Here is a 16,170-nt window from a genome sequence, read left to right as displayed (position 1 = left end):
TGCAATTTGGTGATTCAGGCTGTAGCCGTTAAGCAGGGATTTCATTTCAGTGCTGTGCAGAGCAATTCCTCACTGAGTTGTTGTAATCAGCCCATTTTACCAAGGCAGCAGGAGTGCAAAGGCAAATACATTTACAGAGCCAGGGGCCAGAGACTCGAGCACTGTGGCTGGCCAGGGGGATGTTTTCTCCTAGTGACTCTGGTGTGTGGCACAATAAACTGGCTTCCCATTGGGATGGGTCAACTCTTTGACAGTTTCCATGGGAGTGTGCAAGAGCGGAGGAAGCAGCACTTCCTGCTTATTATATGCAATTCAGAGCTAGTCCTGTCACACACACCGCCTGTGCTGGCAGGCTGTAATCTTGTGCGAGCGCAAGGCCTGGCTGCAGCTCTGTATTTAGTACACATCTCCAGGAATACTTGCCCTTCTGCACGTGAGTGCATTAATCAGCAAGCCATAACTGCATGGGGAGGATGAACTGAGGCATGCAGGACATGTGTTAAAATCCTTCCCATCTGCCAAGAGGAAGAGCAATGACAGCTCTGGCAGCAGTGCACCCAGGGCTAACAACCGCCAAGGAGTTTCTGAGCCCCCCCGCCCTCCGCACACACTCCAGGGAGAGAGGCAGTAATGTGACTGCAATGCAGTTTAGGAAAAATCTGACATAAGTTTTAGATTTTATTCATTCATACATTATTTACAGCAGTTGCTTTCATATTACAATTCTCTTTCATCTTTTCAGTTTTCACTTATAAAAAATTAACCAAATAAACCTTATATAACCAAATTTATCACAGCAGGTCTGGTTAATTTTCACAGTTACAGCGGCCATCAGGAACAGAACTTAAGTACCTACAAGTCATTCATTTACAGTACCTCCCTGGACTCTTCCTGCAGACACACTGCATTTATTTAAGAGCTGACTGGACGTAGTGTTTCAGTATTCTGCTAACGGAAGTTGAGTAGTGGTCACTACACTGAGACTAGCAGTTTATAGGTTGGAACGCAAATGCCTAAATGTACGGAGGAGTAACTTGCATATATAGCATGTCCTGACGTGCTGTGGTAACTGGTCTGTATCAATACATGCGGACAGTTTTCAAATGTTTCCAAGAGTGCCAATTGTTTGCTGCCAGAGGAAAAGTACAGTCATGTATCCTATTTTCTGCTATTGCCGAGTCAGCCATAGTTTACACTGCATTACGAGGTTGCAGAACCAGACGGTTACTTCCATGCTACTTCGAGAGTGCTCTTGTCTATCTGCTGAATGGGCCGTCCTGACTTGCTGTAACTTGTTCTATAGCATTTTACTACAAAGATAATGCCCTGTATATGAACTTTGGAGATTTAAAGAGGCTTCAAGTGGGTGCATCAACAAGCTCACTTCAAATCTGAACCCAAGTCACATAGACCCAATGGCCCATTATAGTACTAATTCTGTTCCCCGGTTAACAATAGCAGCACATGATGATTGCCAGCATGGTCATAACCATATTTTCATGAGTTCTTTCCCCACCCTCCTCCTGCCTTCCAGACATACTCATTTTCTCTGCAGTGGTTATTATTGCTGTTTTAAGGTATGTTCATAGGAGACTATTTCTTTGAGGACCTGCAGCTGCTTCCCATTACAAAGTACAGTACATACGAGTCACCTAGTCCAGCCCCATAGTACCTACCAAGCTGAGCACAGAAAGCACAAGACTCATTTCCCACCGGTCTTGTACAATTGTGACGATGCACAATGAATCTGAATTTCCACTTAGGTACAGGTTAAGTCTTGTAGCCCATAACTTGTACACAGAGCACTGGCTCAGACACTAGCAGGTCTGCTAAGAGCTATAGCCCCATTCATTTCAGTCTTTGCAAACGCATACCACATGACCTGGTCAACACTACAAAGAAGTGATTTCATCTTAACAGCGTTAGGCTCAAGAAGGCTTTTGCCTTAATAAAATAATGCAAGCACACATCAAACTGCTTAAAGCTAATTGCCCAGCACAATCATAAGTACAACACATAAAGCAGGGGATGCTCTTGTTAGACCCCAACTGTAAAATAAAAGAAATATACACAGCACAAGTCAAATGATTAAACTTGGCTTTGGACTAAAGGAAATTGGAAACAATGTTAGCTGTAAATTGGATAAGCTCACACAGCAGTAGCTGCTTACACATTCAAACGCATTGCTTATAAAGTAATGTACAGCAGCATCATGTATTTGTTACACTGTTGCTTTCAGTGACTTCCCATCTTTTACAATTCACAATAACTTCTTTCCTCCCCCGAAAACCAACCATCAGGTAAAACAAAGCAAACACTGAACAGTAAATTCACACACTCCAAATACTGACTTCTAGCTTACTGTTTTAAGTGACAAACAGCCTATTGCAACTCAACTCTGCATTGTGTACATTGCACTTGCACTTACTTTTGTTTCGGTGAAAGATGCTTAGAAAGCTCATCCAGGCAACAGTCTTTCCATGGCACAAGCTAGGAAAATAATCTCTACGTGCACATCCTCTTACTGAGGTGAGGTAAAAACCCTTTGGTTACAAGCACAAGGGCATCGATTTCTCTGCACAAGGTTCCACATGGATATAGCATGAGGGCAAAAAAGGGGGGGATTTCAGCCTTTTGCACTTGTAAGCTTCCTTAATAGGTCACATCCATTTATTTTTTTTAGGTGGCAAAGTGTATGAGACCACAAACTCCAGTTAGCTTGGAACTGGAATGCCTTTATTAGACTTTAAACAGTGCATACCAGCAACATTATCCCAGGCTTTAGTGGAAATCAGGCTCACAGCAAATTTAAAAGTAGATTGTTAATTCAGAGGTAACTGGAGCTGGCACTTGCCCTTGTGTATTTAGCAATTCTAAAACCCTTGCAGTGAGGGCTTGTTATCTATTCATCTGCATTTCAGCCATAAGCTCTGGGCAAATCAAAGGCAGAAGAGATCATGCACTGATTAGGCTCAGTGGTGCGAAGGGCAACAGTAAGGAGCATTATCATTTTTTGTTAAGCCTTAATTTTGCTGAGGCCTCTCAGCAACCGACTTTCATGGACAATATTGTTCTGGATCAGATGGGGCCTGATGCTTCTCGCACTGACATCGATGGCAACTCTGTCACTGCCGCAGCGGCAGTATGAAGAGGTTGTAAAGGCCTGATCTTGCCTTCTGAGCATCTTCCACTCCCACTGAAGTCAACAGGAAAATTTTCTTCCCAGGATAGGCTTGGACCTCATGAGCGCCCTATAAGATCCCTGCCCCTCACATACATGTTGGATCACTCTAGATCTCAAAGAACTTTACCAAAGGAAACCTGATTTTCCCCACTTTACAGATAGTAAAGCAGCACAGACATGAAGGGCAATTTGTCTGTTGCTCCTTTCAAGGAATATTGGACTAGTTTCACACAAATTAGCTATACGTTGTACTTTGGATTCAAGTATACAGTATTTTTGCAGCAAATTGACACTGATGCAGTACAGTTCGCACACTGTTTTTATGTGGAGTTTAGCACAAATAAAGTCAATGCTGTTACCCTTTCAGATCCCAGGTGCATCAACCATCATTACAATATTTTACATTTCACATTTTGGTACATTCATGTTTTTGTTTCAAACAAGTGCTTCTTAAAAACAGCTTCATCCTGTACCTGTACAAACTACCAATCAAAAACCATTCGGCTCTGGACAAGGTTCAGCTACACTGTTCTCAGTGATGGCAGACGACAGAACAAGGAGCAATGGCCTGAAGTTGCAGCAAGGGAAGTTTAGATATTAGGAAAAACATCCCAACCAAGAGGGTGGTGAAGCACTGGAATGGGGTAAGCCAGAGAGGTGAAATCTCCATCCTTGGAGATTTTTAAAGTCTAGCTTGAAGCCCTGGCTGGAATGATCTAGTTGGGGATGGTGCGGCTTTGAGCTAGATGAGCTCCTGAGCTCCCTTCTAGCCCTCATTTTCTATTATTCTACACTGAATTCCAGGTTGTTACACACATACTTACTTTAAAACCATGCATCTTTAAGTAATCAACTGACGTGTATTTTCCAATTAGCAGTTTTAAAAAAGTCAATTGAGGAGGCTCTGCAGATTATTCACAAACTTGATTCTTGGAAGGAAAATTTATTCCCAGTTAAAACAAGTTTCATATCATAGATGTACAGAAAGGAGACAGTGTCAAACCTACTGACACTGTACATAGGACTGCACCCAGATGGGCTCACAGTCTTGTGTGCAGGTAGAAACCTGGGAAGTGCTAAAGAGGTATTGAAACACATTCTTCGGCTGTCCCTCGATACGAGGATGATGTCTGCTGCGGGAGTGGGGGGAAATTATTGGTGCATTTTAAGATGGCTGAAGAGTCCAATCCGTGCTCTGCAAGTTTTTCCACAGATATGACAGGTGGTGCTTTGGGGGGTGGCTGGGGGGCACAGCTGTTGGCCAAGATATTGTGCACTTTGCTTCTTCCTTTACCATTTCTCGGCTTCGATGTATGGTGCAGTGCCATTGAGACCCGTTACCAGCCAGCACGTCCCAGTTTGTAAGGCTGATGCCACCCTTCTTAAGTTATGCTTTCAAGGTGTCCTTGTAATTCTTCCTCCGTCCTCTGCAGGTCCTCTTACCATGGCTGAGTTGAGAGACGAGGACTTGCTTTGGGAGACGAGTGTCAGCCATCCGCACTGTGGCCAGCTCAGCAGAATTGCTGTTTCTTGATCTTTGCCTCAATGCTGGTTATATTAGGTGCAAAGAGGATGCTGGCATTTGTGCAGGGCTCTTCCCATCAAATCGAAGGTTCTTCCTGAGGCAGCGCTGATGGAACCATTCCAGGTGCTTAAAGTGGCTCCGATATGTCACCCACATCTCACACCCATAGGAGCGTAGGGATTATCACTGCATTGCAGACCAGGTTCTTAGCTTCTATCTGTAGATCTCAGTGAGCAAAGACATGGCAAAGCAGCTTTCCAAAGGATATGCTGGCACAGCAAATCCTAGATTTGATTTCTACATCAAGACTGACTGGGAGAGGTGGCTGCCAAGGTATAGGAAAATGCTTGGCACTTTCCAGGGGTTCTCCACCAATGGTAATTTGGGGGGAAAGGGGGGAAGCTTGTGCTGGGGCAGGCTGATGGAGCACCTTGGTCTTCCTAATAGTAAGGGAGAGTCCCAGGCTATGGTAGGCACCTAAAAAAAGGTCAAGGGTGGAGTGCAGATTGACCGCAGCATGTGCGAGGATAACACAGTCGTCAGCATACTGAAGGTCGGTGATGCCAGTCTTGGTAACTTTCATTTTGCTGCGGAGGCACTGCAGGTTGAAAAGCTGACTGTCCATTTGATACTTCACCCCAATTCTGGGAGGAAGGCAGTCATGGATGAGATTCAAAATTGCAGCAAGATAGATGGAGAAAAAGGTTGAGGTGATGACAGCCCTGCTTGACACCAGTACAAACGGTAAATTGGTCCATCTCTGATCCATTGCAGAGGACTGTGGTGGTCATCCCATCATGGAGTAGCCTGAGGACACTGATGAACGTCAACAGACAACCAAACCTATCCAGCAACTTCCATAAGGTTTCACAACTGATGGAGTCGAAGGCCTTGGTTAGGCCAATGAATGCCATAAGCAGCTCTTGGTGTTGCTCTCTACACTTCTCCTGGATCTGTTGTGCAACAAAAATCATGTTGGTGGTACCCATGATGGTTTAAAGCCACACTGGGATTCTGGAAGGACATCTTCGGCAAGGCAGAGGAGGAGATTCAGAAGGATGGGAGTAAGACCCTTCCAGGCAACAGAGAGGAAGGTAATGCCTTGGTAGTTCCCACGCACCGACTTGTCCCCTTTCTTGAAGATAGTCACAATGTCGGCATTCTTTAAGTCAGGTGGAGCTTCCTCTACTGACACCATATGTAGGGCTGCACCCAGAAGGGATCACAGTCTTGCATGCAGGTAGAGACCTGGGAAGTGCTAAAGAGGTACTGAAACATATTGTCCACACCCTGTAGCAACAGGACCCAAGCAAAGCCCAGTGCCATTTCTCTCCATGCAGTGTTTGGAACATGCCAATGGCACAGCACTGTGGAGCGCACTTCAAAGTGGAGGTGAATTACAGCTGCCATTTCTAAGCTGTCTGCAGGTGCAGACCACTTCATCAGAGAAACCAAGGCATGAATTTGTGGCAACCACTAGTTCAAGAGGCCTCACTAAAGTCTGAAACCCTGTTCCTAACTGCTTTAGCCATTGAGCATTACTAAGCAAGGCCAAGAGCACTACAGAGCCAACCTAAAACCTGGGATAACTGATCAAAGGTGCATGGTGGCATCAGCAGGCCCCAAGGACCTGGTTCTCACAGATGCGCACACATAACTCTTACTAGCTTCACAGAGGACAGTACAGGTGGTGCCCAGGGAGACCTGGGCCATGAACAAGGTTGAGCCTTGACTCATAACTGAAATGTTTCCTGTTTCCTCTTAAAAACCTGGAAGAAAAGATCAGAGGCCCTGGCTCTGTTGGGGAGCAGGGCAGGGGGTGCCGCAGCACTGATCCCAGTCAGCTCCATCCAGGTATTCACCTAAGTGGAGCTCACTGCAAGATAAGGGCTCAGGCAGGGAAACTCTGTTTTAAAGACCAACAAATCAGTGAAAAAGAAGCATGGACATAGAACGTATTAGCTAGGAAGCTGCCAGGGCAGATGTGGGTAGGGACCAGGGAGGACCCATTTGTTTGCAGATGCCAGTCCCGTAGTTGAAAGGTCTCCTGCCAGTCAAACCACACAGCTCCAGCTCAGCTGGATGTAGTTCCACTAGCCATCCAATTAACCAAATTACAATGAAAATCCCAACTCTTGTCACAAGAATCCCAGCATTCCCACATGGGGCTGGCAGTCTGGAACTTGTGTACAGGGTCACGCAACTGCCAGTCCCTCAGTGCCACCCAAAGCCCCAAACTCAGCACAGGGAATGGCAACAGACAGAGAGAATGGCTCAGTTCATCTTTAACATCGTTCCTTATTTCATACATATTTGGCCTTCCTACCACAGCTGCAGAGGACCGCTGGGAAGATCCTCTAGCAGCTCTTCTGCTCGTCGCCTTCAAATGGAGTGTCCCTGAGCTCTTCGTACTGCCCTCCATGCACTTCTGTGCCAGTGCTGAAGTACCAGCTGCCGGGACTTGCGTGGTCCCTTCAGCAGTCTCTGTCCAGAAGCAGCAGGAGGTCCAGAAGCAGCAAAGGACAGATAGACAGCAAAGCTGGGTCCTGTCGCTGCTGGGAAGTTGCACATCGGAGGAGTTCCAGGACTTGTGCAGAGAGAGGACATGTGGAAGCCTTTTGCAGAGCTATGTACATAGGTAAAATAGAGGCGATGGATGGACGAAATGGAAAAACCCTTCAGCTTGCCCTGCCTACACAGACTCAGGATTTGCCTACACTGCAGACTGCAATGCAGTGCGGAGATGCCCAAGCTAGTTATGAATGAACCAGTACTGAGAGCAGAACCAATCTGGCCACGGCAACACCCGGCTCTATGGGGGCTAAACTGCCCCACCAAGAGTGCTGGGCTGAACTCTGCACCGGCCAGGCTAGAGTGCTCCTAGTCTGCTCATTTAAACCTAGCTGGGTTTCTCTACATGATCTTGCAGCCTGCAGCATAGCCAGACTAGAAGACAGTGCAGCTTGAGCCTGGGCTCCCTCACAGGAAGGACAAGCATGTTCTACAGAACAACCAAAGATGATCCACCTTCAAGCCTGTACCAACATAAACAGGCTTTGCAAAATTTCCCACCAGAGCAAATCCAACAACTAAGCAGCAGCAGGAGGCTCAGGTATTTTTCAGCCGTGGAAGTGTCTAATCCAACTCACAGCAAATCCAGCCAACAGCAGTAAAAATGCCTGAGCCTGGTCTACATCAGTATTCTCACTGGAGCTAGTACAAGTGGGAGATGTCCAACCACGATAGCCTAGGACGAAGCTTAGGTTAGTAGAGCTCTACTAACTCATCTGCTGTCACCACTGAGAAAAAAGAGATGGAAAGATTTAACAGTATGTCCTTTCTTTAGGAGATTACACTTGAGGAAAAAGACAGGCAGCTGGGGTTCCTGGTATGATGACCAAACTGAATTTTCCAAGCACACTTGTCACAGAGCAGGAGAGAAATCACAAAGGCAGTAAAGACAAATTCACACAGCAACAAATGTCTGAGTGGCAGCATCTTGATTGCTATGCCCCCCCGTGCACTTAGAAGTATAGAGATACCATAGCACTTTGCAAGCTGCATGTTATAGCAACACCCCTCTTTTATGCAGCTCCCAAGGTGTCATGATCAGAGATGCAGTCATAACCCATCGGTTACATTTTAACCAGCTTTGGAAGTGGTGGTGACATACCAGTGCGTCTGACTCTGGGATATAATGGTTTTTGTACCTGTTTTGGCTTATCTCATCGGTATGAATGAGGCATACTACAAAGGCACAAGTATCAAATAAAACCAGCAACATTCTTTTAATTAAATACCCCAATAAAAAAATTAAGCGCTTGGTTTCAGCTTCATGTATTTCCCCCTTTGTTAAGAGATTAGTTATTTTTATTTTCTGGAAAAGGTTTAGTGCAGCGACTATACAGCAACAGAAAAAATAAACTAAAAAGGCACAAACTGTTTTGTTCTTTTCTTTCATTTTTGCTAACACTTTGTATGTGTCTGTTTTACTCCAGCTAATAAATCACTTGAAGCAGCAAGAAAATATTATGCCAATTTCTGTACACTATACAAAAACCCCTACCAACAGTATATATTTTGGCTTCTGGAGAAATGTTCAGCATAGAAAGACTTTAAAAAATATAGTGCCCACAAAGAAATATTGTTCATTACTCATGGTTTCTTGAAAGAGTGCCCTCCATTCTCAATTTTCTCCCTTTATTGCTGGGCCAATATATCACAGGACACTGCTGCTTTGTGCATGGTAGAGACTGAGACAGGCAGCAATCCAGCACTGAGAGGGTGAACTGATCAACAGAATATTTTTTCAGATTGCTCTGATAAGGCTGTGCCTGCATTTATTGCCTTGACCTCACTTCTTGTTCTGGGATTGCACGGGAGAAGGAGGCTGCGATTTCTTTTTTCCTCCCTTCCAGCTCAGGTGAAAGGGCTGGGCTCTGGAGATTGGAGCCCACATCCTTTCAGCAGCTCTGCAATTGCTCTCCCGGGAAGACTGCCCTCCTCCTCTCATTAACATTTGCTAAGCAAGTACAGGCTTTTTCCCCTGCTGAAAGGGGACCTGCAGAGATGCTGCTGGTAAATCAAGAGTTCTCAAAGACACTCACTCTGGTAGGAGGAGGGCCTGTTTACATGGTGACGCGCGGACAAGTGAAGGCAAACAAGCCAACAGTGTGCAGTCAGCATGCACAGGGGCTTATCTACGTGATGAAATTACTGCCACATAAGGCTGAATGACAATTTGCAAGGTGCTAGCTATGCCCCATGCAGGCCCATTCATTGCACTGAGTCCGGCAGCTTGCTCTACTCTTAAAGTCAAGTCAGCTGCCTTCCACTTACTGCTGCTGAACAGCGCCCAGACAGGGAGTGAGCATGGGGTGGCCAGCGCACTGCTAATTCTCACCCAATCCAGCCTCCGACGTGCCGCAGAGTGCATGGATGCTCTCATTCAGGAGTCAAGGAAAACACTTGCACACTTCTGGTTGATTTATCTCAACTTTCCCGGGCGCCCCTGTACAGGCAGAATTGTGACGGGATGGCACGGAGCAGTGCCAGCTGGTCACAAGCAACTGTCCTCCAGGCCTTCACGCTGGTAAATCTCAGTGCTGGAAACACTCTCAACTGGAAACGAAGGGAGAGGGGTTTTTTTGGTTTCAACACTACAGTATTACTTACATGCGTCTCATCTTCCGCCTGTCAAGCTGTTTAAGTGCTCCTACTTTCATTTTCTATGATTCCCCATTCATTTGATTCCAAAATCTGTTTGGAAAATAACATTTGCTCCTGCATTAACACTCCCCTCCTCCCTGAAACTCTCCTTTCCACCTAGATGCTTCTATTGTATTTCTAAGTACAAGTGTGATTAACATAGGTCTCTCCCTTGTTGATTTCAGTGTGATACATTTTTTCCACGCGCATTATACTTCATAGAACGGTAACATTTTTCCCAGGAACTAAGTGAAAGGGGGTTTCCCTTTAAATTGAATAAGACAGCTGAAACCTTCCACCCACCCCCGAGTTAAGTGCAGCCAGAAATGGTCTGTATATTTCTGATAACACATTTTAGAAATAACCTACTGCGTCCCCCCCCTCCCCCCCACCCCCGCCGAGACAATTCATGCAAAGTTGCTATTTGTTTAAATAAGTTATAAAAATTGATATTTCAGGCTAGAAGAAGCTGTAGTCTTGGTTATTCATTTGTTGGCAGGCACTGTACATACATACTAGGTACAGACACATGCCAAATCTGCTTTGCATTGCTTTTTGCATTGTACAATTCACAAATGTGACATCATTAAAGCAGCTAATTATTTTTTATGGAAGGCTGCAGTGAGGCCATCTATGTTTATCGAACAAGCAGCTGGTTAAGATAATATGTATGTGTCCCCCCCACCCCATGTTCCCAAAATGCAATTATCTGTCGCACATTGCTTTTCTGAAGTGTTCAGAATTGGTGGGCACATTAATGTGCAAATGTGTTGCCATAGGAACTGCAGCCTCCATTATGCTTCAATGACACCATTCAGCAAAAGCCAAAACTAAAAAATAAAACAAAACAAAACATTAATTTAAAAAAAAACAAAAAACCAAAATAAACCAGAAGGCAGCAAAGAGAAACTCCAATGCACATGCGGAAGTCTGGCCCAGGACTGCAGGTGATGCACGGATATAGAACAGCGCAGGAGATATTTAGGTTTGATCTTACTTCATAATATGTTACAATGGGGCTCAGAGTTCAGATGGGTCAAGTCTGTTTGCTGGCTTAGGAAGGAGAATGAGAATGGAGAAAAAGTCATGGTTATTGGATGCACCAAGGTTCTTTCAGACATTTGGCAGCATGAGGCACATCCAAAAAAGTGCAACACCAGTGCCTTGTTGGCAGTGCCGTGTGTTTGAGTGCGTGCACACACTTCCTCTTCATGCATTGTAGCAAGCGGGTTGTTTTGTTTTTCACATTTTCTTTGAAAACTATTAACCGATAATTTACGGGAAGATGAATACCTATTCTACGTACTGGTGCGTGAAATACTCAGAAATGCATTCAAGTAATATTTCTGCACTAGCATGAATGCCATCACTACGTTATCTTATACTGGAAAAGAAAAAAAACCCACAAAAAACAAAAAGTGTACATCAGACCAGGGGTACGGTTATGTATTTAAGTTTCTGTGCTTTATGTAGGTACCTGGGTAGGATTGGAACAATAGGCTGTAGGTTCACTCTGACCTGCCAGGTCATGAACAGGGTATGCATTAGGAGAGCAGTACTTCCAGCATCAGCACCACCACCCTACAGCATGCGAGGAAGGATCCTTATTTTGTACAATCAAGCTGTACAAAGCAAATTAAAAATGAAATGAGGGAACAAAATGAACAAAACTGGCAAAAAAAAGTGACAAAAAAAATAAAATAAAATAAAATAAAACCACAAGGTCGGTTTTGTTTTGGAGGGGGGAGGAGGAAAATATTTTTGCGGTTTTGTTTTTATTCTTCACGCAGCTGCAGGCGGTAGCGGTGGTAGCGAAGCTGGAAAAACATTCTCTCTAGTAAGGAATGTGTCATCCCGGGAAGGGTGTAGTGTTCAACGATGCCCACGTGTTTGAACCCCAAGGACTCATACAGCTTGTGGGCTGCCACCTTCACAGCCGTGGTTCCCAGTACGACAGAAGAGTAGTTGTTGAGCATGGCAAACTCCAGCACTTTGCGGCCCAGGGCTTTGGCAATCCCTTTGCCGCGGTATTTGGAGTCTACAGACATGCGGCGCAGCTCCAGCGTGTTGTCTTCCTCGTTGCCTCTCGCAGCCACAATTCCAACCACGTTTCCATCCAGCACGGCCACCCAGAAGCAGGAGCCTGCAGGAGACAAAGGAGCTGGTGAGGCTGGAGAATGCAGTCACACCTTCGCATAAGCCTCCACTTATGCCAATACAAGGCCCATTTACAAAGGTATCGATATCAGTGGAAATTAGATCTTAACTTTCTTAAGTTCTTTGAGGAATCCCATTAGACAGCATCATTAAGTGCCTTAATACATTTGTAAATCTGCCCCACATGCTTCTGAAGGTTGCTACAGAAAGCGTTCCCAGAGAAATTGTGCAAAGTTGTTCCAATATGAAATGCAAGAACCCCCAAGACCAAAATTACAGAGACTATTAGACACAGTGCATCAGTATCAGGTGACTGGAGTAATTTAACTCTAACCTATCATGAATAATTATCAGGAGAATTTTTTTCCTACTTATCAGGTTGCTCACTGAAATCACATAGGATAGGACAGAGAGGGGACAAAATGTGGGTTTGAACCACCTCAGGTCAAGGAGGGCCTAGAAATCAGGGTTCCCACATGCTGGGAAAGGGCTCCAACCATTAGGTTACTATAAAAGGTTGCCACTACTTCAACAAAGTTTTGAACGAAAGAGGCAATGAGTGGTGAATTGTCCATGCTATGTCTCAATTGATCCTAGACATACTCTGACAATGCCTACTGGGCTCAGGCCCTCTGGGGACTTAGGTGCAGGGACAGCTAGGCACTGAATCCCAAATTACCCTAGCCAGGAGACATGTGGAGTGGCTCGGATCAACCAAGGTGGTGGTAGGTTTTTCTGGTGAAAACCTGAATGCCCCAATTCTACTGTAAATCTTGCCCATCCTCTTAATCCCACAGCACGGGGTGTTGACTTCAAGTGGCCATTAAAGATCCTACTAGACACGTCGAGTCTACACTGGGGGAATCTGGACTGTTATTTCCTGCTCCAGGTCTAACTTGGGTGCTGCTGACCATGTTCTGCCCCAGAGACAGTCCTGTATCAGTGGGCGTGTCTACACGTGCACTTTAAATGCACAGTAGCCTATTTTACTGTGCATTAGAGCGTCACAGCAAAAACTGTTCTAATCCGCTAATGCGCAGTATTATTAAGCGACTGTGCATTACGCGTCACTAAAAAAGCATGTGCTTTCACTACTGCGCATTAGGGCAGCCTAATGTGCATTTAGTTATTACCTCACATTAGGGGTACTAAATTTAATGTGCAGCAACACAAGAGCATTAATGGATGTGTACATGCACCCAATGGTGAGAAAATCCTGAGAAGCTGCACCTAAGGGTGCCTATACCCAAGTGCAGAGGCTGCTCCAGTGCGCTGTAATTACAGTGTGTCAGAGCAGAGTTGATTAATTGAGTCTGCTGCAGCATGGTAATTACTGCGGTCCAGCCAGCCTGTGTGTCTTGCGTGTCAGGAGCGCATGAACTAAAGCTCATTCGATGAGCTTCAGTTCAAGCACCCCTGCTGCCATTTTGAAGCACAGGGACACTGATACATGGGACACTGCGGCACTTTAATAAGTGCTGTTAAAAAGTGCCACCCCCCCACCCCCTGGAGCACATGTAAAAGTGCCCTAATAGTCTGTAAAAGCCTTTGGAATCCATTTGGAAGAAATAAGCTGCGTACAGGCAAATCATCATCAAAAAGCACAGGTTCTCTAAGAAGCAATTAAAGAATATCCTTCTTCACCTAGTAAAAGCTTTCCTAAGAAATTCAGCAAGCAAAGCATTTCTGCAGCTAACTTAGCTCCTGTACTGCAGTAAGAGCACAACCCACTGCAGTACATTAACAGGCTGTCAGAAATGCAAAGAGGTGAGCTGAGTGCTGCAATTACAGTTCTGGAAAACTAACTGTTCATGTAAGCACTACTGTAACCAAGCCACAGAAGACATCTGGAAACAGCACAGCAAGGTCTCAGACTCCCATAAGTATCCCTCCAACTCTCAAGAAGCTTCCTTAAAAACGGACAGCAGAAGGCACTGCCTCCGGCTGACTCATTTTGGCTCCCTCCTTTGCACGTCTTTTGTATTACTGCTCCCCTCTTAGACTGTAGGTCCACTCTAACACTTACAGAGATATACTTGTTAATAGAAAGATGAGACACCTTAATGAGGGGGCTTGGATACTACACTGATGAGAGCCAAACGAGTACCTATACAGACAGGCAGCCATTTCTCTTAGCAGTGAAAAACTCCTCTCAAATCCGAGCAGAATTAACAGCTCAGTTTCACCAATCTGCAAGGGGCCAGCAGGGGAGATTATGCTCAAGGGCAACCAACACGGGTTCATTAGGGGCAGGTCCTGTCAGACCAACCTGGTGGCCTCCTACGACCAGGTCACAAAATCCTTAGATGCAGGTGTCGCAGTGGACATAGTCTTTCTGGACATTAGGAAGGCCTTCGACACGGGCTCTCACCCCATTCTCATTAAAAAATTGGCAACTGTGGCGTTGATGCCTACACAGTCAGATGGGTCGCAAATTGGCTGGAGGGCTGCACCCAGAGAGTGGTGGTGGACGGGTCATTTTTGACCTGGAGGGATGTGGGGAGTGGGGGCCCCCCAGGCTCGGTCCTCAGACCCGCACTGTTCAGCATCTTCATCAGTGACTTGGACAAGGGGATGAAAAGCACCTTGTTCAAATTCGTGGACAACACTAAGATGTGGGGAGAGGTGGGCACGCTAGAAGGGAGGGGCAGGCTACAACTAGATCTGGACAGGTTACAGGGGGGGGTGGATGAGAATAGGATGGGATTCAATACTGACAAGTGCAAGGTGCTGCACCTAGGGAGGAAGAACCAGCAGCATACCTACAGGTGGGGAACTCCCTTCTGGTCAGTGCAGAGGCAGAAAAGGATCTTGGAGTCATTATTGATTCCAAGATGAACATGGACCACCAATGTGGGGACACGGTCAGTAAGGCCAACTGCCCCTTGTCGTGCATCCATAGATGCATCACAAGCAGGTCCAAGGAGGTGATCCTCCCCCTCTATGCGACATTGGTCAAGCTGCAGTTGGAGTACTGCGTCCAGTTCTGGGCACCGCACTTCAGGAGGGATGTGGACAACATGGAGAGGGTCCAGAGGAGGGCCACTCGCATGATCCGGGGGCAGCAGGGCAGGCCCTACGAGGAGAGGCTGAGGGACCTGAATCTGTGCAGCCTCCACAAGAAAAGGCTGAGGGGGGATGTAGTGGTAATCTATAAACTTACCAGGGGGAGCCAGTGGGAAATGGGAGAGTCCCTGTTCCCCCGAGCACTACCCAGAGTAACAAGGAATAATAGCCACAAGTTGACTGAGACTAGATTCAGGCTAGACATCAGGAAGCACTACTTCACAGTCAGGGTGGCTAGGATCTGGAACCAACTTCCAAGGGAAGTGGTGGTCACTCCTACCCTGGGGGTCTTCAAAAGGAGGCTAGATAATCACCTCGCCGGGGTCGTTTGATCCCAGCATTCATTCTTGCCCATGGCAGGGAGTCGGACTTGATGATCTGCTCAGGTCCCTTCCAACCCTACCAACTATGAAACTACCTCTGCAAGCAAACAACCAACCCACTCATCTGCTTAATGAGTGGAACATCTCCTCCATTAGAAAACCTGGTGGATCTCAGTGGGTCCTGAACACCACCCATCACAGGCTGTGGAGGACCAAGGAGGGAAAGGTGTTTCATAGCTAAAGATCCATCAGCCAAGGACCAGCTAAGAATGGGGACCATTGATCTAGACCCAGTGCAAACACCAAAAAGCAGATGCCTCCTGTCCAGAGCATCTCAGTCAAGCTGTCTAAACCAGGAATGAGCAATCTTTTCTGGCCATGGATGGGAATGACCCACCCCGTTTGGAGGTTGGCAGGCGGTAGGACTCTGCTGCCACTGCCATTCGTCTCCCTGATGGCATGGGGAGAATGCCCTCGGCCTGCACGTCTCCTCGCAGCAGCATAGGGAGAGCGCTCGCGGAAGATGCTTCCTGCCAGCCAAGCCCTACATCCGCAGGCTGGAACTGAAGGCTCTGCAGGCCAGATTTAACCCACACTGCTGACCCCTGGTCTAAATAGATGCAGAATGGGCCCCCACACAGAGAAGGCCCAGTCAAAATTTCACAGTTCTCTGGTTGCCCAAGATCCTGGCTCTGGCTGAGTCGGAA

General features: G+C 46.3%; 1 protein-coding gene across 1 annotated transcript in view; it reads right to left on the bottom strand.

Moving 5' to 3' along the window:
- Nucleotides 1-3,852: 3,852 nt before the first annotated feature.
- NAT8L (N-acetyltransferase 8 like) overlaps nucleotides 3,853-16,170 on the bottom strand; it is a 54,213-nt gene continuing 41,895 nt past the window's right edge. Inside the window, exon 3 of the mRNA XM_006023818.2 lies at nucleotides 3,853-12,060. Coding sequence (XP_006023880.1) covers nucleotides 11,693-12,060 — 368 coding nt within the window. The 3' untranslated portion in view covers nucleotides 3,853-11,692. The remainder of the gene's footprint in view (nucleotides 12,061-16,170) is intronic.

Source organism: Alligator sinensis, unplaced genomic scaffold, assembly GCF_000455745.1.
Source record: "Alligator sinensis unplaced genomic scaffold, ASM45574v1 scaffold445_2, whole genome shotgun sequence".
Taxonomy (NCBI): domain Eukaryota; kingdom Metazoa; phylum Chordata; order Crocodylia; family Alligatoridae; genus Alligator; species Alligator sinensis.
This window is presented reverse-complemented; position numbering and strand designations above follow the sequence as displayed.